This window comes from Scheffersomyces amazonensis (assembly GCF_036850825.1).
Source record: "Scheffersomyces amazonensis strain UFMG-HMD-26.3 chromosome Unknown RJT21scaffold_2, whole genome shotgun sequence".
NCBI classification, from domain to species: Eukaryota; Fungi; Ascomycota; class Pichiomycetes; order Serinales; family Debaryomycetaceae; genus Scheffersomyces; species Scheffersomyces amazonensis.
Genome location: NW_027042742.1, coordinates 230,978 through 253,536, shown reverse-complemented (window position 1 = coordinate 253,536; position 22,559 = coordinate 230,978). Strand labels below are relative to the sequence as shown.

The 22,559-nt window shown below is 33.6% G+C and overlaps 9 protein-coding genes across 9 annotated transcripts; 5 read left to right on the top strand and 4 right to left on the bottom strand. All coding sequences in view use genetic code 12, as the record gives it.

The window, feature by feature from the left end:
* The first annotated feature begins 41 nt into the window (after positions 1-41).
* SEN1 (putative DNA/RNA helicase) lies at positions 42-6,278 on the top strand. Its single transcript, XM_064882802.1, has one exon. The coding sequence runs from the start codon at positions 162-164 to the stop codon at positions 6,222-6,224; it is 6,063 nt and encodes a 2,020-aa protein (XP_064739074.1). The 5' UTR covers positions 42-161; the 3' UTR covers positions 6,225-6,278.
* On the bottom strand, positions 6,279-7,902 carry RJT21DRAFT_118336 (uncharacterized protein). Its single transcript, XM_064881001.1, has one exon. It carries the CDS (start codon positions 7,600-7,602, stop codon positions 6,298-6,300), a length of 1,305 nt encoding a protein of 434 aa, XP_064739073.1. The 5' UTR covers positions 7,603-7,902; the 3' UTR covers positions 6,279-6,297.
* Positions 7,903-8,604: 702 nt separating this feature from the next.
* On the top strand, positions 8,605-10,534 carry RJT21DRAFT_118334 (DNA topoisomerase 3). Its single transcript, XM_064881000.1, has one exon. The coding sequence runs from the start codon at positions 8,647-8,649 to the stop codon at positions 10,492-10,494; it is 1,848 nt and encodes a 615-aa protein (XP_064739072.1). The 5' UTR covers positions 8,605-8,646; the 3' UTR covers positions 10,495-10,534.
* An 84-nt stretch (positions 10,535-10,618) lies between these two features.
* On the top strand, positions 10,619-11,731 carry RJT21DRAFT_1732 (FG-nucleoporin; the record flags this gene model as incomplete). The annotated part of the gene is made up of 1 exon (XM_064883558.1): positions 10,619-11,731. The coding sequence occupies one exon, from the start codon at positions 10,619-10,621 to the stop codon at positions 11,729-11,731; it is 1,113 nt and encodes a 370-aa protein (XP_064739071.1).
* A 164-nt stretch (positions 11,732-11,895) lies between these two features.
* Positions 11,896-12,840, top strand: ARV1 (sterol homeostasis protein; the record flags this gene model as incomplete). The annotated part of the gene is made up of 1 exon (XM_064880069.1): positions 11,896-12,840. The coding sequence occupies one exon, from the start codon at positions 11,896-11,898 to the stop codon at positions 12,838-12,840; it is 945 nt and encodes a 314-aa protein (XP_064739070.1).
* Positions 12,841-12,889: 49 nt separating this feature from the next.
* RJT21DRAFT_82558 (uncharacterized protein) lies at positions 12,890-15,508 on the bottom strand (the record flags this gene model as incomplete). The annotated part of the gene is made up of 1 exon (XM_064885333.1): positions 12,890-15,508. The coding sequence occupies one exon, from the start codon at positions 15,506-15,508 to the stop codon at positions 12,890-12,892; it is 2,619 nt and encodes an 872-aa protein (XP_064739069.1).
* Positions 15,509-16,027: 519 nt separating this feature from the next.
* On the bottom strand, positions 16,028-18,010 carry RJT21DRAFT_1730 (uncharacterized protein; the record flags this gene model as incomplete). The annotated part of the gene is made up of 1 exon (XM_064883557.1): positions 16,028-18,010. One exon carries the CDS (start codon positions 18,008-18,010, stop codon positions 16,028-16,030), a length of 1,983 nt encoding a protein of 660 aa, XP_064739068.1.
* A 2,692-nt stretch (positions 18,011-20,702) lies between these two features.
* RJT21DRAFT_18987 (uncharacterized protein) lies at positions 20,703-22,033 on the top strand. Its single transcript, XM_064883639.1, has one exon. It carries the CDS (start codon positions 20,885-20,887, stop codon positions 21,944-21,946), a length of 1,062 nt encoding a protein of 353 aa, XP_064739067.1. The 5' UTR covers positions 20,703-20,884; the 3' UTR covers positions 21,947-22,033.
* A 48-nt stretch (positions 22,034-22,081) lies between these two features.
* On the bottom strand, positions 22,082-22,523 carry RPP2B (ribosomal protein P2). Its single transcript, XM_064880999.1, has one exon. The coding sequence runs from the start codon at positions 22,428-22,430 to the stop codon at positions 22,098-22,100; it is 333 nt and encodes a 110-aa protein (XP_064739066.1). The 5' UTR covers positions 22,431-22,523; the 3' UTR covers positions 22,082-22,097.
* Positions 22,524-22,559: the final 36 nt, after the last annotated feature.

Here is a 22,559-nt window from a genome sequence, read left to right as displayed (position 1 = left end):
TTTTTTTCTAGCGCGTCGGACTCGCCGCGGCATCAGACACTCGCTAAATCAGGCAGGCCCCATCTCTTTGTAAACTTCAAACTTTCTAAGCTTATTAGTTAGTAGTGGTATCTGATTGAGAAGTAAAGCTACTGGATAAGTGGTGAAAGTAGCCTGGTACCATGGAAGCCAGTCGAAAGATCCCAGAAGGGTTTGAAGAGCTCGTACGAGCCATAAATCAATCACATCATGAAGCCGGAAATAATAGTATGCAAGAGTTAGTTATAACTAATTGTATGAAATATCTTAGAATAAATCATTGGGGTAGACATTGGTTCTGTGATCCTTATATGTTCCCCATCTCTACTCATGCATTAACGTTATTTTCATATCCTAAGAATGATGTGTTAGAAAGTATTAAACCTAAAATGGAATCAAGTATACGAAATTGTGAAGATTGTTTAATTCATTATACTCGAGGTAAAAGTCAATTAAAGTGGAATTTTATTAACGATAGAAAGATAAATTTAAATACCGTAGAATTATTTATGAATTTAATTTATGAATGGGAAGTTTCATTTCTTTTACCAACTCTTCAACCATTAGCAGATATAATATTTGATAAAGAAGAAATAATTATTAATGAACAATTAGATGAAACTATTTTAATATGTTTATATAATCCAGCAGTATTAAGATCAAGTCTGACATTAAGAAATTGTTTTACAACCGTAACTAATTATTTAGTATCTCATAAAAAATCTCCCTTACCATTAAAATTATTACCAGGACTATTTTATTTATCATTTGAAGGAACTCATCAAGGTAAATCTTGGGCCAATTTATGGTTTAAAGCCCTTATAACTAAGAAATATTTGGCAACTAATGATATGATTGAAGAATTCATTGTAGAAGAATTTTGCATCCATTTATATAGAATTGAAGATCAAAAATTCTATACTAAACAGAATAGTATATTATTTTGGAATGTGGTTGAACAATTAATTGAAATTCTTGATAATGAAGCATTTAAACGATTTAATACTTTAAGAGATGCCGATATTGTTGGACGGGCAAGAAATATTCGACTTTATCCTCCTATGAGATTATTATTAAATTATATTATGTCATTTGAAGTCGTATCAATTCCTCAATTATTTCGAGTTTTTAATAGTTTATTAGAACGATTTGGTCAAGAGTTTTGGCAATTTACGGGTCAATTACAATTTAAACAAATCTTAGATAATACATTAATTAATGATGAATATCGTACATTATTAACTACATCTCCGACGGAAATTAATGATATTGATGAATGGACTTTACAAGAAATTACTCGATGGTTTTATACAATTTTATCGACAATTCCTCCTAATCAAGTAATATCTACTACCATTAGAATTGTAACATTTTTATTTAAAAATAGTATAAATAATACTACCAATACTCAATCAACTTTAGCTTCAGATATAAGAAATCAACGAGAAAGTATATTAAGAACTATAGCCATTAATGTATTATCATATTCATTTGATAATTTTGAAATTGGAGACTTTAGACATGAAGATTTCTCCTTAAATTTATTAAAAGTTCGAGAAATTAGAGCAGTTATAGATACTTATTGTGATCCAATTATAATTGAAACTATAAGGAATTCTGGTAAAAGTGCTAATTTAGGTTCTACATTAATTTCCAATTGTTTTAAATATGATTTGGCCTTATTGGCTCATAATACTTATTTATTCTCCCAAAATATAACTCCAACATCATTTGATATATTCCCATTATTATGGGATAGCTTTGTTCTGACTCGATTCTTTACAAATTATGATATTTCTATTAAAATGATTAAATCCTTACGAGAAATTGGTTGGATAACTAAATTCACTTCATCAAAGAATGATGGATTAGATAAACATTATTTAAATGCTCGGATTCATCATAATGAAAATGTATTAAGAATCTTTGAACCAGTTAAACAATTACTTAATCGACTTACTTTAGCCAATCAACTGATGGTTAGAACGATGTTTTCAGATTCACAAGTGTTACGATCCATTTGGGCTTGTACATTTAATCCATTAGTTAATCAAGCAGCCACAGAAGTATTTTATCATGTATCTGATATGGGAGTCGGAAGATTAGAAGCTATTCAACAATTACTTGGAACTTATTTAAAGGAGAATATTGATGCTATACAAATTAATATTACTTGTTTAATATCTTTAAGGAATTATGAACCATGTCCTAAAGGTGTAAGGATTATTATGGATATCTTAAAGGCATTAATGGATCCTTCACTTGGAGTTCTTGTAACTAATTCTGAATCAGTTAAATATCAAAAGGAAGTGATTCAATTATGGAAGAATTTCTGGTATTTCCTTCTGATGATCTTTAAAAGAACTTTTGAATGGGCAACTACTTATCATTTAGAAGAATTACTTGAATTCACTCGAGATGTATTAGATTGTAGTCATTTATTATTAGATTCTTATCGATTTATTATTTCCGGTATAGATCAACTGGAATGGGAAGAGTTATTTCAAGTATTTATGGGTTCTGCCAGTAATGCAGTATTTTGGTTAAGATTAGGTGATCCTACTTTACTTAATTCATGTCTTGAACTTATGATTCGAGCCTTTAATTTAGCTAAAGAATTGAAATTTACGGTGGATGATAAATTCATTGAATCATGTACTAAATTCGGGACAAAGTATAAGAAATTCAATAATAAATTGAATGAACAACAGAGAAATGATATCTTATCAGTGACTCGAGCATTTAGTCCTGAAATTGTGGAAAGAATAGAATTGGAAACCAAATTACTGAGATCCAGAACGGCTACACCTCTGCGAGAAGTCATTGAAATGGTGTCTGATGATGAGTCTAAACCATCACAATCACAATCACAATCAACTAAACCAAGAAGTCAACTTAAACAACAGACTTTAGGCAAATTTGTGGAAATGACTAAAGAAGTTCCCGTAGCTCCTGAACCCAAGAAGTTTAAATCGGGTAGTTTAGAAGCCATTCGAAAGGATCTTCAATCGTCCAGAAGTCCTATAATTCCTATTAAGAAACCTATTAGTACAGTTACTCCCGCTCCACCTCGACCCGCCGGATTTAATAGTAAACGACAACAAGTGGCTCCACCCGTAGTGTCAATAGGTCGATCACTTAATAGTTTAAAGCATCGAAATAATAATAATAATAATAATAAATCAGATAGTTCCGATAGTGAATTGGATGTGGATACTTCTGATTTATTCTATACTAAAAAGAAGAAAGTGATTGAAATTGATATGAAGGGTCAACCCGTAGTTAAAGAAAAAGTTAAGATTGATTTGGCTAAGAAAGAAGAAGAAAGAATGAGAGCTAGACTTAATGTAAGTTTAAAGCCTTTATATTCTACTATCCTTCGATGGAATTATACATCCAATGATCAATATCCTACGAGTGATATAAGTATATATCAAGAAACTAAATCAGAATATGATAATGCTAAGGAATATGTTAAGGCTATTGAACCTTTATATATGTTAGAATTATGGCTGCAAATTCAATCGGTAAAGAATACTACGGTAGAAACTCCATTTGAAATACTTGTGGGAAGTAGAACTACAGTAGATGGATTCTTTGATATTTATGCATCGGTAAAGAAATCAATATTGGCGGATAGGAAAGTTGGAGAATCCGATTTACTTGTATTAGGATTTGTTAAGGATTCTCCTAATAAAAATGAATTAGGTAGATACTTAAAGTCTCCTACTTCAAAGACATGTCTTGCCAAAGTTCGAGAAATTAAACTGGCTAATGCAGAATATTTCGATATAACTATAAGAGTATATCCCTCGGGTCCAATGGTAGGAGTATTAACTCCTCAATCCCAAATCCTTGCTATGAAAGTTATGCAAATGATTACGGCAGAAAGAGAGTATACATCCCTTAAGGGTCTTGAATATTATGATTTATATGATGATATTATTCGAGCAGAACCCGGACCAGTGATCCCTATATCTGATACTGAAGCTACTAAGGCAATGAAGACTTATGATTTAAATATGTCTCAAGCTAAAGCTGTACTTGGAACTTATAATTCTCGAGGATTTTCATTAATTCAAGGTCCTCCAGGAACAGGTAAAACCAAGACTATTTTAGGGATTGTGGGATATTCATTAAGTAAATCTTATAAGGAGAATGTAATTAATATTCCTGATTCTAAAGCTCCAGGAACTCCAGCAACTCCAACAAAGATATTGGTGTGTGCTCCAAGTAATGCAGCCGTAGATGAATTAGTATTACGGTTAAGAAGTGGAGTATTTAATGCCGATGGTCAGCATTTTAGTCCTAAAGTTGTAAGACTTGGAAGAAGTGATGTTATCAATGCAGCCGTTCGAGATTTAACCTTAGAAGAACAAACAGATAAAGAATTACAAGCTCGATCATTGGATATAACCATCGATACAAATCTTCGGCCTAATCTTGTGAAATGTTCAGAAGAGATTAAACGGATTGAATTGAAAATGCAAGAAGAAGGTACAGATTTAGGAGAAGCTGAAGTAGCTAAATTAGAAGAAGAGTTTCATACTTTAAGACGTCAAAGAAATCAATTGGCTCGACAATTGGATGAACAAAGAGAGAAATCTTCCAAAGTTCATCGAGCTCGAGAATATGAAAGAAGAGTTATTCAAGCTAAAATTCTTAATGGTGCACAAATCATTTGTGCCACCCTTTCTGGTTCAGCCGTCGAGATGTTGGCTAATTTGGGAATTAAATTCGAACAAGTCATTATTGATGAAGCTTGTCAATGTGTAGAATTATCAGCCATTATCCCCTTACGATATGGATGTAAGAAATGTATTATGGTTGGAGATCCCAATCAATTACCTCCCACGGTCATATCTAAAGCGGCAGCCGATCTTCATTATGATCAATCATTATTTGTAAGAATTCAACAGAATCACCCAAATTCAATTTATCTTTTAGATGTGCAATATAGAATGCATCCCAATATTTCTGCCTTCCCCAGTCGAGAATTTTATAATTCTAAATTACACGATGGAGAAGGAATGTTAGAAAAGAATAATCGTCCATGGCATGAAATTCCTCAACTTTCAGCTTATCAATTATTTAATATTAGTGGGAAACATGAAAGAAACGAATTATCTCGATCATTATTTAATCAAACTGAAGCAAGAGTTACTTTAGAATTAGTTGAGAAATTAATGAATATGATGCCTGAAGGTGAATTTGCTGGTAGAATTGGTATTATATCTCCTTATAAGGAACAAATTAAAGTTATTAAGGATATCTTTGTAAGAAAGTATGGGAAATTAATCTTTTCTCAAATTGATTTTAATACGGTAGATGGATTTCAAGGTCAAGAAAAGGAAATTATTATTATGAGTTGTGTTCGAGCTAGTGAGACAGGGAATGTTGGATTCTTATCGGATATTCGACGGATGAATGTAGCATTAACTAGAGCTAGAACTACACTTTGGATTCTTGGAAATATCGAATCTTTAAGTAGAAATGGAGTATGGAAAAGACTTATCGAAGATGCTAAATCTCGAAGTAGTGTTATTGAAGCTCGACCAGGATTTTTAGCTAGTTTACCTAAGAGAAAGATTGAAGTAGACCAGACAGCCAATAAGAAACATAAGTCAGATAAACAGTCTTCTAAGAAGAAACCAGAACCTAAGAAACCAGAACCTAAGGTTCTGTCAGTATTCAATTATGAGAGACTCCCTGATAAGTCTTATGGTAGGACTGATGGGGTGAGTGCAGGTGCTACTCCTACGCCTACACATACTCCTACTCCTATTGCAGCAACTGCACCAGTGACTAAGATCCTTCCAAAACCCACAACAACATCTCTTGCTCCAAAGCCTACCCCCAATTCTCTCAATAGACCTACACCCAACTCGCTCAAACCAAAGCCTAAACTGAAGGTGTACATTGCCAATGTACCTCCTCAGACTCAGACTCAGTCACAGACTCAGTCTAATGTACCTCGTCCAAGTAAGTCAGGTGTCCTCCCTGGTTCAAGAGTTGGTACTCCTGTGGTGGAAGACAATAGTACTAGTACTAGTACAAGTAATGGTAAAGGTTCACAGCCTACGCCTTCCAACTCCGGCTATTTACCTCTGAATGGTAAGCCCGTAGTTCCTTCTAATTCCGGTACGGTCAGACCTCCTAAACCTTCTTCATCCATCTTTATTCAACGTAAACGTCCTCGTAAATAGTTATCCGTTGCATATATTGATTATATAATACACCTATATTTATTATATACTACACCTATATTATATACTATACTCATACTAACCCTATCAGTTTAAGTTGATTAGTCAATTCGGTTACTTCTCTCTCATACTTATTATCCTTACAAACTAATCGAAGCACTTTAAGTATAGTCTCCAATTCATTATTGACTACTATTTTAAAGGGATTAGTAGTAGTAGTACTACTATCATTTAAGATATTCTTAAACTCTCGTACAACTGTAACAGTCTGATTAATAGTACTGGTTAATGTTTGACAAACATTTGATGCTAAATGATCAGAATTACTTACAGAATTCGATACTTGAAACAGGAAATTCTGTTCTTGAGATTTTAAAATGGCTATTATATCTTTCCAAGCAATACTATATTCATGATATATAGTTGCTTTACGAGATGTAGATAGTAATAAATCATTTAATGCTTCAGATTTATGATGTAATAATTTGAAAATAGGTTCAAGATTAAGCTTTTCTGTAACAGTATTAGATTTATCATCTATAATAGGATTATCATACAGTGGAATTCTTTCTGATGGTACAGTTTCTGGACTATCGGTTCTTGGTAATGATTTTAAGAGAAGTTTAATAACAGAATTTAATTTATTCTTAAGTTTAATTGACAGTTGAGTTCCTTCGGCAAATCCCTTTTCATATGCAGTTGGTCCATGGCCATGGTTCCATTCTGCTTGGGTTTCTTTGGGTATTTTCAGTGGTTGTGGTTGTGGTTCAGGTTCGGGAATTATGAATGGCTGCATTCCTATAGGTTCTGCTTTTGGTTTTGGTGTTGGTTTTGGTTTTGCTTCTGGTTTTGCTTCTGGTTGTGGGGGAGGAGGCGTAGGGGTAAATACCGATTTGGATTCTGATTTATAATTATCTAAAAATGTAACCTTTACAGGAGTAAACTTTAATACAGATTCCAGTTCAGTTTCAGGTATACCATTAGCTTGAAGTAATAATTGTACGGCTTCTCTTCCTTGAACTTCTAAAGATTTAAACATATTAACATATTTAGAAGTTTTACTTTCTAAAACAGAGGTTGTTACTTGAATTTCTTTATTAATAACATTCTTCTTTTGAGTTAAAGAACGTAATTGAGCTTCTAATTGAGATATTTCTTCATCAATTGCATTAGATTCATCTAATAATCCGGCTAATTTAGCTCCATGCTTATTATTAATACTCTTAATATTTTGAATTTTCGATAATATTTTCAATCGATTATTATCCCATTTCTTAAAACTAGAATATAAGGATTCTGTATAAGTTATATCTTTATTATAAATTTCATTTAATGAATAATAATTTTCTGATAATTGTTCAAAATCTTGTCCAATCATATTTCTTATTCGATTAAGATTTTCATCTCCCGTTGATAAATGATTATTATGAATTCTTATATTACTAAATAATTCATTAGTTAAGAATTGATTCTTTTGCGTTAAATATTCTAATGGTGATTCTTCTGTTGATTTCTTAATATTAATATCAAATTCATGAATATTAATAGGGAATCGGCCTAATACAACAGATTGAAGCAATTGCAGTTGATTTAATGATCCCAACAATGGAGATGGAGGTTCATTAAGTAGTTCCGGTAGTAACAATTCATGATAATTATCATTATCATTATCATTATCATTATCATTATCATGTAATGGAGACTTTCGATCACTATCACCAAGTATAGTACTAGTATTCAATATTGAATGTTCATTACTGGTATCTTCACCTCCAATAGTACGGAATTGACGAGGAGAATCAGACGATATGAAGTCAGCAGGATCCAAATCTTCATTATCATCAGATGTTCCTGACAACGAATGCGGGATCGAGTGACTTGACTGAATTGGCTCTAATGAATGCGGTACAGAGATGAACGCTGAGTTCAAGTTAATGGACTCAAATACGTTCTTACTGTCCGACGACATTTGAGCTACAACTATATACTAGTACTGGCACTGGTACTGACACTGGTACTGATAGTGTTACTGATACTACTGTTACCTTACTACAAAGAAAAAAGGCATACCTCTGCTTATCAGTAGCACAATGAGTAAGTGACCTGAGAAATGCTTCACTACAGGAACCACACCAGACTATAGCGCATCACTAACTAACTTCTTACTGACCACTTACTGACCTACTCTATTACTGCTACTCCCAGTATAACTTAGTTTTCAGTTTTTGTCATTGCCATTGCCATTGCCATTGCCGTTTCCATAGATACTGTACTGTATATGGAGAGGGATGGGGATGTCGCAGTAACAGATGTCGTTGTAAACAAACGCGACACGTCCTCTTAGTATGGGGTTCTAAACCTTTTACCAATAATTAGTTACCAGCAGATTAGTTATTAGTAATTGATTGAATATAATGATAATATGAAGATTCTTTGTGTAGCTGAAAAACCTTCCATTGCGAAAGAAGTAAGTAGAATCTTGAGTGGAGGGAATTTCCGTACTAGGAATTCTAAGAATAAGTACATTAAGAATTATGACTTTAAATTTAACTTTCCTAGAAAAGGTCTGTGTGATGTAACTATGACATCAGTAGTGGGACATTTAACTGGAGTAGACTTCCCTCCTGCTTATAAATGGGGGAATTGTATTGCAGGTAAATTATTTGATGCAGAAATAGTTGAAAAAGTTATGAAACAAGATGTATTTGATAATATTGTTAATGAAGCTAGAAATTCAGGTCAATTAATGATTTGGACTGATTGTGATAGAGAAGGTGAATATATAGGTTATGAAATATTTAAGGCAGCATCTAAGGGGAATAATCGACTAGCCATTGAGAATATATGGAGAAGTAGATTTAGTCATTTAGAAAGATCTCATATTATTCAAGCAGCTGCAAATCCAGTAACTCTTGATTTGAAAGCTATTAATGCTGTATCATGTAGAATCGAACTTGACTTGAGAGTTGGAGCTAGTTTTACTCGACTTTTAACGGACGCATTAAAGAATAAACTGGTTATAGATGCAAAGGATGTTGCATCTTACGGAACTTGTCAATTTCCAACTTTAGGATTTGTGGTAGATAGATATAAAAGAGTTAAAAGTTTTACTCCAGAAAAGTTTTGGCATATTCAAGTTGAACTTGCTAAAGATGGAGTTAAAACTAACTTTAATTGGACCAAAGGTCACTTTTTCGATCGTTTATATGTAATGAACTTATATCAAGAATGTTTGAAGCATAAAGATGGAAAAATCATTAAACTAGAACAGAAAAGAAGATCAAATTATCGACCTTTACCATTGACTACTGTAGAATTACAAAAGGATTGTTCTATGTTTTTTAAAATGAGTGCTAAAGCAGCCTTAGAAGCAGCTGAAAAATTATACAATAGAGGATTTTTATCATATCCTAGAACTGAAACAGATACATTTCCGGCCACTTTTGATTTTAAAGGTACTATTGAAAGACAAACATCTGATTCTAGATGGGGTGAATATGCTTCAAGATTACTCACAAATGGAATTGAAAATGCTCGATCTGGTAATAAGAATGATGAAGCGCATCCTCCTATTCATCCTGTGAATTATGTAAATATTAATACATTAACATCTGCCGATGAAAAAAAAGTATATGAATATGTTGTACGAAGATTTCTAGCATGTTGTTCAAAGGATGCTATAGGTCAACAAACTTCAGCCACTTTACTATGGGGAGATGAAACATTTACAAGTTCAGGATTAATGGTTACTGAAAAGAATTATTTAGAAATTTATACTTATAAGAAATGGGAAAGTTCTAAACAATTACCAAAATTTATTCAAGGAGAAGTTTTACCAATTACTGGTGGTATTATAAAGGAAGGTAAGACTACTGCTCCGAATTATATGACAGAAACAGAATTAATTGCATTAATGGATGCTAATGGTATAGGAACTGATGCTACTATTGCTGAACATATTGATAAAATTATTAATAGAGGTTATGTTGTTAAAGAGAAAAAAAAGGGAGAAATAATTGTTCCATCACCATTAGGTATGGGATTAATTGAAGGATTTGATGGTATGGATTTTGATAATATATCATTATCTAAACCATTCTTAAGAAAGAGATTAGAAACATCTTTACAACAAATTGTAGATGGGACGACAACAAAAGATGAAGTGCTCGCTGAACTTAAGGGACTTTATAAGCAGGCCTTTAGTGTGAGCAATCGGAACATAAATCAATTGGTTAATTATTGTAAAACGGTAATAAGCGAAAACTCATAAATTATATAGTTTAATACATCGCATTGGTAAAATTGCGCACAAATTAATTTATTAATTTTCGTATATAAACATTGTTCGGTATACATCAATTTGTTACTATAAGTAAGACTGTAACACTATAAATATGTTTGGGAGTAGTCTGTTTGGACAATCGAACCCATTTGGAAGTGGCACATCCTCGGCGTTTGGGTCCAGTGGATTTGGATCTAGTGCTCAACAGCCTGCTGCCCAGGGTTCCTTTGGCTCGTCGGGATTTGGCAAGAGTGCCTTCGGTACTAGTACTAGTTCTACTTCCAACTCTAATACTTCAGGTGCCTTTGGATCTTCTGGATTTGGATCTTCTGGTTTAAAGACTTCGTCAGGGTCCGCCTTTGGATCTTCTGGATTTGGATCTACAGGCTTTGGTGGATTTGGTGCCTCTACTGGCTCAGCCTTTGGAAACACTTCCACTGCAAGTCCTTCATCAAATACTACAAATACTAATTCTGCATTTGGATCAACTGGATTTGGATCTCAACCTACGGGTTCTGCCTTTGGAAGCTCCAATACTTCAGCATTTGGTAGTGCCAACAAAACCACTTCTCCGTTTGGTACAGTGTCAGCATTTGGATCTCAAGCAGCAAATCCGTTTGCATCAACATCTGCCCCAACTTCAAATCCATTTGGTTCAACTGCGGCCACTAATACATCACCTTTCGGAGCAGCATCTACATTTGGTCAGTCGAACTCCGCATCATCTCCATTTGGTGCTTTAAATAATAATAATCCATCACCGTTTGGTTCTACAACTACAAATCTGAATACCACATCTGCATTTGGTCAACCATCTAATAATAATTCTACATTCGGTCAACCTGCTAATAATAATACCATAAGTTCAAATTCTGTATTCGGTCAACCTGCCAACACTAATTCTACAAATTCTGCATTCGGTCAAAAGCCCGCCTTTGACTTTAAGTCAGGAACAAATACAAATATAGCTTCACCCTTTGGTTCAGCTAATACTACATCTCCATTTGGGAATACCAATGCATCAGCCTTTGGAACTACTGCTTCTACAAATACTACTGCTTCACCATTTGCATCAATCCAGACTGCATCTCAAACTGCATCCGATACTAAGTCGTCCAATATTGTCGTAGACGACTTAGATCCATCCATTGTGGCAGCATTTAATGCCAGCCACTTCGAATTGGGTAAGGTACCTGAAATAGCGCCTCCCAGAATATTCTGGTAACTTTATATATCATTCTATATTTCATTTCTTGTATGTATAACTTTGTATTAGTCAATTTAAATTCGCAGCGTTGGTCGCAGTTGTGTCAACTATCACGTAAATTTTATAACGTCTACCTTATTGTGATCAGAATAAAGGGTAAGTGCTGTTACCAAACGAGTGCTATGCTCTGTATCGAATGTGGAAATCCCACCATCGATTGTTTATATTCCAAATACGAGAGTGATTATATCAAGTTGACTATATGTGATCGATGTGGTAAGATTGCTGATAAGTATATTGAGTATGATAATGTCATCTTGTTCATCGATTTGTTGTTGCTTAAACAACGCGCGTATAGACATTTGGCGTACAATGTTAATGAAACAGATATGCTCAAAGATCCCGCGGTAGGTGTAGTGAGGGCAAAAAACACGAGCGATGCAGTACTGTCACGGTCACGATCAGAAAGTCAGTCACAGCATCTGTTTGTCTGGAGATATAAGAGGATGCTACGATTCATATTGCTTATAATTCTCTTTGAAGTATATTTAAAATGGGCCTATGAAGAGAGGAAATCAGTGCCGACTATTACCATGCACTATATCCTTAATCGGAGTGTACCAATTCAGTACTTGTACTTTATTGCCAATGTGTTAATTGAACAGATAGTACTGAATGTCACTATTCTTATCCTCTTTAGATACTTACTCAATTGGGGACACGTTACCAGTATCAACTTGAAGGATCAGTTCCAGTATGGTTATCAAACATGTGTGCTTTTATCCACAGTATTGACATCCAGTTCTATCAAATTATTCCCCATACTAATGCTCATATGGCCTTATGATACCACATCTATTTCTGCATCTATTATAAATTTGATTGGATATTTGTATACAGTAGAAGCCCTAAGGATTGTAACTAACAAGTCGTACATTTCAATAATATTTATATTGATTGTATCGGTAGTGCTTCAGTTGGGATTGACCAATGGGATTCTATTACTGATTGTATCTAAAGTATCAGGTATTGAATTGACTGATATGCTCCATAGTGATTATGATCAATTTCTACAATTACTTGAACAGTATAGAGTGGTAATCCGAGTGCTTCAGGATAGTCTATAAATATACACAGTAAATAAATAAATAATTAAATAGTAATGAAGTTAATGCCTCAATCCCACTCATCGATAATCTGTGGTTTCCGTATCAAACAACCATCTTTATCAACAATCAATACTTCGTTTCTATCGATAGCAATTATAGGTCCATCCAATTGATCTACTAAATATGGGTACTCATAAGTGGACTGAAACTCTCTTCTCTCATCGAGTGTTTTAGAAGTAGTCAAATCATTATCATCGGAAATAGGACTATTAGTGCTGGCGATTATATCTTCTTCATCACGAGTTCCAAGCAGGTTATTATCAATGGCTCTTAATGCTATAAATACCGATAATGGGATATAATTATTCTGAAAATTCCATAATGAAAATATGGTAAATATTGGTAATGGACCTAAAAAGGTTGCACATATATACGCTTCTTGTAAAAGTAATGTACCCACCATAGTCAATTGGAATATTAATAAGCCTAAAATTGTTCTTCTAAATACTAATGGCCAAACTTTACCAGTAGAATGAGGAGGATGGACACAAGCATATAACAATTGATATTTACATACAAAATATCCCAAGATGAAATAGATTAGTCCTGCTGTTAATATCTTGGTTGACATGATAGAATAAACTATGGTGATAATCAATATTAAAATTGGTTGAGGTAAATGTAAACCAAAGTCAAATACAGGAGGTTTGTATAGATTTAAATAATCTCTAGGAGTTTTACACCACAAGAAGGATTCAAAAGAGAACCGTAACAAATTACCTAGTAATAAAAGTTTTAATGGGAATATAGCTAACCCTTGTAATATGATTAAGTCCACATAGAATAATGAAAGATCTCTTAATGATTGAGCCAATTGATAAGCAAGTTTTACTGTATCACTTAAAAAGGCCGTACCAAATACAGTAAAAATTAAAAATAAATTAACAAATATATAGAAGAAATTCTTGGATACTGATGATAACTCTTCATCACTATGGGATGTAAATCCTTGTCTTGCTGATGCCCATATATATACATATGGAATAATTATATTGAATATTGTAAAGATATAAGTTGGTAACAATCCTGTAACAAATATTTGTAATGTAGCATTGCTTTCTAAAAATTCTCCAAACTTTGGTAATACTTTGGATATAGATTTAATATTCAAAAAATTAGCCAAATATCGAACAGGATAAACCAATAATACACTACAAATCCCAATAAATACAGTAACAGTGAATTGTCGAATTTTCCTCTCATTTCTGGTAAGACATAAGTTATCCCAGATAATATCATGAGGAGCTGGTGCAAGATCAGTTATTAAATGGTTAACTTTTGGATCTAATACTGCTTGAGCTAACATTTGAGCTTGAGCAACAGATTTCATGGTAACAAAAGCTGTTGATGTTGCTGGATATTCTCTAGTTCTAGCCCTAATAATCTCTTTATCTATAATATCTAATTGTTCAGACCAATGATTGATGGCATCTACTTCATATCCAAATAATCCCCACCAACCCTTCTTACATTTGGGTCTAGATTTATTCAACAATTCATCGTTCAAGAAGGAAACCTGACCAAGTGAATTATCGGCCGAGTTACCATTTTGGCTGACTAAATCTTCAATCTGTTCGAGGACATATTCTCTATTTGAAAATTGTGGTGATAGAGGATTATCTTCTTCCCATACATTATCCTGATAAGGAGGGAACTGTTGCTGATCTTGCTGGTCTTGTTGTTGTTGTTCTTGCTGATTCATATTTATCAGATCTCCAAGTTGAGGTCGTAGGTTCGATGATAGCAATTGATTCTTATTAGTAATTCCATTTGATTTGAAATACTCCACCCAGTATACTTCTAACTTTCTTAGAATGTTCTTCCGCAATTTAAATAAATCATTTAACGGTCCCCATTCTTTGACTATGACTATAGAATCTACTTCTCCAATACTCAAGTTTTCAATATGTCTCTTTAAATCGATCTCATCTCTTAAAATCGGAGGGATTCCGGAAATCTTTATGGTTTTATCGGTGATTGAGTTTTGTTTACCCAAATGACTCTGTCTCATATTGATTATTTTGACTGTTTGCTTAAATAAGAAGTATGTGATTATAAATGTGAACACATACGTGAACACGGTATATATCCACAAGAACTTCTGGTAACTGTCATCGTTTGTGTTTGAGTCGGGAATCAGACGTATAACATATCTGGCGACTTTCTTTATTAATCTTTTAGTTGGTTCATCTTCATCATTATTATCCTGATCATCATCGTCATCATCATCAGGATAATCTTGATCAAGCTTCCCCGTATACACATACCGAATAGGTGATATGACAGTCACAGCCAAGATGACACATGTCATTAATGCTTTAATACTCATTTTGAAAAATCCAAGGAATACTACCGCATCTAATCCAGCATGATCTAAAATCTGTTGCTCGTCTATATTGAAAACTATGGGGATCCATTGAAATAAGGAACCGGAAGGTATCTGAGGGAGATTCTGACGAGACGTTGAATGCAAATAATTGAAGTTGGAATTGTTTAAGTTAGCGACGTATATCTTAGGATACTTTCTTCGTAATATGGAGAATGATATGAAAGCTACTAATCCTAAACATGAAGCTATGAGGATTTGATAACTGGCTACTCGAGTCAGTGTTGGTTTATAACGCATGTCTTCACCCGGAATTGGGTTAGTTACGTTTTTAGATACCACGGAGTCATCGTAGAGTAACAATTGTGTTATTACATTCATAGTAGTCATATGGTATATGTCGTGTTTGTGGGTTCGTATAGTGTTTGATAGTATTATACTGGTTATATTAGGGCTTTGTTTCTGTTTTGTGTCAGCCGTTACTGGTCGCGTGCTTAGTATCGTGCCGTTTGTAACGTGCCTGAACCGGACCCTCGGATATAGCCAAAAACTGAGTCCGATCTGGTCGGATCTCAGGATCTGTAGATCTCGAAGTAACATGGAACTAAAAAGCTTAGATTACGGGCACTGCGTTTCTGGGGGGGTTAGGTCGTGGGCGTGGCATGATAGTATCACGACTTCTAGGAATAAGTTGCCATTCATTGATAGTTTTACAGGTTATGCAAGAAATTACATATATATATGCTGCTAGTAATAAAACAATATAGTAAAAGTAATAATACAAATTGATGACTCTAATCTCTAATTAGCGACATACTTTTATTGGTGCTGTTGCTGTTGTTGCAGCTGTTGCGATGGCAGCTGTTGGTGTTGTTGTTGGTGGAGTTGTTGTTGTTGTTGATGTTGTAACAGTGTTTGATGCTGTTGCTGCGAATGTGCGGAGGAACGAACCAGCAGATCTATCGAATGAGACGGATTAGCCTGTATGTTGCTCGAAGTCTGCGAATGCGCGCTTAAGATATCAGATTGCAATCCAGTTGCATGCTGGTGATGATGTTGCTGACCCTCTTGTTGTTCCTGATGATAATGAGTGACTGCAGCATCATTTGTTGCAAGTCCTTCCTTTTTCGCCATTAAATATTCGAAACAATTGTTAATCTTTAAATGTAATGTATCGTTGGCTGTATCTATTTTATTAAATATATCTTTGATCTTGTAGTCTACTTCGTATCGGAATTCCTGAAGTTCTTTCCTGAGATCTTTCACTTGCAGGATATACTCATTCTGTGAAACAACTAGTTGATTGATTAACTCGTTTGGAGGAGCCGCAACCGCAACAGTTTTCAATCGTTTATGTAAAGGTGAATCCTCTGGCTGATGCTGTTGTTGCTGTGATGTGGGTATGGGTGGGTGTATCTGGACTGGAGAATGTAGTTGTTGAGGTTTCTGTAGTTGCTGTTGCTGCTGTTGTTGTTGTTGCTGCTGTAGTTGTGATACTGATCCAAGTGAAGTGTGATGGAGCATAGGATTGTCATAAGAAACTTGTTCTACCTTGACGGGGGGATTCGGTGGGAATTGAAATTGAAATTGTTGTGCCTGGGCATGACTATGTTCTTGAGTCTGAGATAATGCATTACTCATTGCTAAATTGGCTGTGTTGGGTGATACTGGTTGAATAGTTGATGTATTTGGATTTGTTGGATTCAGATACGAATTTCCGATCAATAATCGTTGATGTAAGTGTTGTTGTTGTTGGTGAGCCAATTGTTGTTGAGCATGTAAAGAAGGTGATAATTGAATAAATGATGGAGAAGTTGTGGTAGAAGTTGCAGTAGCATCTATATCCATTGGATCTTGGGAGTTAATAAATGATGTATTTACATTTGATGATGATTCAACTGGTGGAAGACCTGGAGGGGGGTTGGCATTAGTTATTGTAGATGTATCTAAGAACTTATTCTCTGTAGCCTTCTGTTTTAGCATCTCTTTGATATTAAGAAATTCATTCAAACTAACCAATAACTTTTCATTTTCATTGAGATTTAATTCCAGTAAAGGTACTGGTTCATTTATTAATTTATTCTCTAGATTTTTACGAAGAGCTTTAAAACGGTTATTGATTGTTCTGGATTGAATTATATTTGAATGAAACCGTCGGTTGAATTCAGAAAGTACCAATTCCCATGTTTTGATAGTATTTCCTCTAGTAAATATTTCATGTTTGTATCTAAAGATAAGATCTAGTAAGAAATTATCAGCATCATAAGTAAATTGAAAATTGCTTCGCTTAGAAGTAGAATTAGAAACAGTAATTGAACTAGATCTTGGACCAGATAATGAACCAGATCGAGATCCCATAGAAGTACTTGCTGTTGTACCAACTGAACCAGTATTGGTAATTACTGTACTATGTGACGGAGAAGAAGAATTAGAAGATAGAGTTGAACCGAGAGAGACTGAAGCTTGGTTTGCGCCAGAATTTTGATTGGAAGACATGGCTGCGTTCAGATCGGTTACTGATAATTGATTATCAAGACCTGTAGATGATGATGATGCTGGAGGTGGTGGACTTGAAATTGAAGCAATTGAGTGAGAAAGAATTGGATGATAATGCTGTTGGTTGATATAGTTTTGAGATTGAGTTTGAGATTGAGTTTGAGATTCGGCAATTGAACAAGTTGTAGTTGGTTGAGGAGGTGGAGTTGAATGAGGTAAGTTATTATTAGGAATGGTGCTGCTATTTCTGATATTTGGATTACTATTTTTGATTATTTTATTACTAGCCCGAATATTTTTATTCATGCTAGAATGGGTAAAAGTTGCAAACACCTCCTCGGTAACAATTGTTGACGATACGATATGAATGCTGGATGGGCTTAATAAGCTATCACGATAATGAACATTTATAATAAATTTTACTTAAATAGTAGATCAGACACTAAAGATGTTTTATAAAAATAACTAGAAAACCGATTTTCATATAACTTTCTCCAACTATACTTCCGAAAAAGAAACTGAAAATCACTCTGGCAATATCTTAACCTTTTGATCTCAATATAATACTATTCTTTGAATGGAAGTACATACGTACATACTCACATATGTATGCAACTACTTGGTACTGTATATAGCCCAACCCCCAACAATACAAAAAAAATATTTATTAAATTTTATATTTTAAATTTTTTGATTGTCTTAAAATGTTTATTTTTTGATATTATTTTTTTTATAATTTTCGGGCTTTTTTTCCGTTGGGAATTATTTTATTAAGCAAGGATATTCCCTTAATATCAAAAGGAGATATGAGCTACGAATGAGTTAACCTTAATAAAGTTATTGAGTAAAAATTATATAATAATAAAATATCTTAACATAAAATAAAATAAATAAAATATTCATGTAAGGATCTATATGAGTCTAATAGGTTTTATAAAAATTACCAGACGTGGTAAATTAAAAATTTTGGTTATGCAGAGGAAACCTTAATGTAACTGGATTATTGGTAAAACTACGGAACTATGTAATTATTGCTAATGACATGACATAAGGTTAGATGTCGCACAATGGTAGAAAGACACAATAGAAAAGAATACCATACAGTCCACATTAGGCGATTGTAATTGAAACAAACAATTAGCCTGATGCTTTTAAAAACCTTAATCTCGAAAACGCGGAATGGACCTTACATGGCAAATACAATTTCTCGCACGTAAACTCGTAATAGTATTCAAAGAATTTTTACTAGAGGGAAATGTGCCGTAATGACAACTTATGTCGGTTATGGTTATGTTACTTACAAGTACGATGATCACTGCACGGAAGCAACAATTGTGTGATAAATAATCAGCTAACTGTCATTTGTATTGATAAATTGTTGAAAGCAAGCAACAATGTACTCATAACCTACAATGTATATAGAATAATAAAAGGTACATTCATGTCTCTACAAGGCATACTTACATCCCTCTTGCAAATCCAGGTGATCTCCAACTTATGGATATATGTGCGCTAATTCTCCTCATCGGTAATGCTATGGAACCATTCTCTCGATACGTAACATTGTCGACAATAAAATATTTGACTTATTTAGCCGTTGCAACAGGGTTTTAGAACGTTTTAGCAATTGGGAGAGACTCGACCTTAATATAATTTTGAATCCCTTTTTTTGGATTTTTTTAACGGAAAAAAGGGGGGGTATTATGGTCTTACATAAAAGATCAGCATTCTCTTTGGGGTTGAGGCAGCAAGTATAAGAGAATAATACTACGGATATCTGGTGGAAGAAGAAGTTGTTGAAATAAATAGAACTAATTTGTCTTCCATATAGAAATTTTCTTTACATTATACATTTACGTGTACATACATTATTCCAACGTATTGTTTTAGTTTTTCTTTACAGTAGCTTATCCTGAAACAGACAGGCCTTTCCCTTACCTGATATTATCCCCTCCTTTTTAACACTAATTTAAGTTCAAAAAAAAAAAAATATTATTTATATTATTTATATTATTTAATTGAACAAATTAATAAAACTAAACTCATGCTTCCCGAATGAAATGGAAGGGACTAAAGGAGGAGTAGAATCATCGATCAGTTGACTAGCTAAAAATGAGTTGTTCACTACCAGTGTCAAATTTATTTTTTTCACTCAATTAAAAAATAAATTTACGAATTATTGCAACTGCTCGATGAAGTAGTGTGAAATAAATGTAAGACGTTCTTTTAGAAATATATTGTTTTAGTTAGCCCCGTTTTCCGGCAATTTAGAGGAAAAAATACAAGTAAATTACTGTATGGGAGTATCCTTGAAATATGTATGTTTGTGCAACTAGACATATAAGGGGTAGAAATTTGAGACAAAAGCACTCGGGCAGTTGCTAAGAATTAGATGACGAGAATGATGTATTAGATATATAATATAACGGAAACGGATCTAATCTCAGCAATAGAGACTTTTAAACAATTTGACTCCACTTAACCAATTGGTACTTCTAACAGGGAGGACCTTCATTGTTATCCGAGGTTATCTCCGCATATGTTTATTTTATTCTACACTAGTCTTCTCTGAATTTATTTTTCTTTCCTATTCCACCTATTTCACTTCGCTGCGTTAATGGTTATGATCTCTTTGTGTTGACAGAATTTTTATAATTGTTCTACTTTATTATTTAACGGATAAGAATCGGTATTTGTATAGCTCACCTACGATTATAACCGAACATATTGAAAGATACCATAATTCTCCCACACCAGCAACCATTTTAACGGTAGAAAATAAGATGTTTGAACTTTAATTTTTTATGAATGTATGTATAGTAGTATAAATAAAGTTTCTATTATTGTATAGGTAAAACCTTATCGTATGATCAAAAATACGTGCCCCCAATAAGACCAAATATTAATTTGAGACGTACATTTTGGTCTAACCTCAATGTCGCCCTCGCCACCTCCATTGTGCCAAATAATTCTTATGAATTTCCGAGTTAGTCTCTCGTATATTAGAAGTAAGTTTGTGTTATTATTTTAGGTCAGCTATTTTTCTGATCTATGGACACGACTTTAAATCTATAGAGGTATGGATGTTCTATTGCGAGCTAATGTTTATGTTTACCAATAGTCCTATTATATGGGGAACATCATGATGATCTCTTGGTTGCAAATGGTCCTAATAATAGAATGAGTTACACATATTCATATACCAAGCAATTTCTAGAAAGTCAGTATAAGTTGCTCAATAAACCGTTAACTTTAACAGACTCTATTAACGGTATTATAGCAAATGATAAAGATCTTTATCCATATCAGCCATCACTAGATAGAGTCAAATTTTCAAAAATACTAGGTAAGGTAAATGTACAGATACGGAAATATAATAGTCATAATTTCAATTCACAAATATCGAACCAAATCATTCAGCAAGTATTGAAATTAGAGTCATATAAAGCCTCAATTGTTCATGAAAAATTATCAAAGATAAATTCAATCTTAAACCCTTTATTGATATCTTTACAATATATACTGGGTAATCATACTGTAAATAATCATGGCATTTCTAGCAAGTTAGAGGAATTCAAATTGTTGATTGAAGAATTACCTGATTCAAAGTATCTTTTATTAGAAGTAGATGCTTCTTCTGATGAAGAGATAGAGTCAGAAGAAGAAGTTGAAGGAGGTGAAAAAGATAATGAATCTGGTATACTTATACAGGATGATCAACCAGTAATACAATTGGATAAAGTGTCAGTAGGGAAGGGTAAAAGAACTTTGAAACGTCAACTTCTTAATCAAGTGAAGGAACATCAACAGAATAAATTGGAATCTCATCGGGTTTTACTTGAACAATATGATACATTGAGATCAAATCTAACTCAAGCATATGATTCACTTGTCTACAAGTACGAAAAGTTACAATATCTTAAGAATCTCCGAGATAATCTAAGAAATATAATTGGTGACGTTAAAGAAAAGAGGGACATCGATGGTTCTACCAATTCTCGCTTAGGAATTTATGATAGTGATGAAGAGGATAATGGCACCTTACAAATACGAAATCAAACAGATGACATTGAATATAGTAATGAGAGTCTAGTTCATGAGATCAATAAATTTCGTGTGTTGATTGAGAAGACAACTTATAATTTTAATAGGAGTAATGATGATAGTAGTATTACGCTAAATAATCATAACAACGATAATTTAAGACTGGTAATCTCATCAGTAAATAATGAAATAGAGTAATAGTTTAGAACTACATGACAAGCAATTTAATTTTACCTTTTTTAGCCTTTTTTATTTATATGATAGAAGATTATGAAGAATTAATAAATAATTTAAATAATAATACTGTGATAGTTTTATAATTGAAATGTTAAATCCCTGCATGATTTCTCTAATCAAATAAACCGAAACCCATGTCATCATCAGATTCTTCCTTAGCTTCTTCAGCGGCTTCTTCAGCAGCTTCTTCGGCAGCAGCACCAGAAGCAGCAGAAGCACCAGCAGCAGCTGGAGCAGCACCACCAGATGGGACGGAAGCTAACTTGGTGTTACCTTCAGCGATTAATTGGTTGACATCCTTACCTTCTAATTCGGCTAATAAAGTGGAGATTCTGGATTCTTCAGCTTCAACACCAACAGATTCTAATAAAGAAGAAATGTCAGCGGAGGATGGGGCAGCATTACCACCTTGGACTAATAATAAGTAAGCAGCTAAGTATTTCATTATGGTGTCTCTTTAGAATAATCACGATTTAAGCTATAGAATGATTAGCAGACTATTCTTTGATTAACTGAAATATTTCAAAAGAAGAGGTATATTAAACCGATTGGTAAACTAGTCATTTTTGCTGTG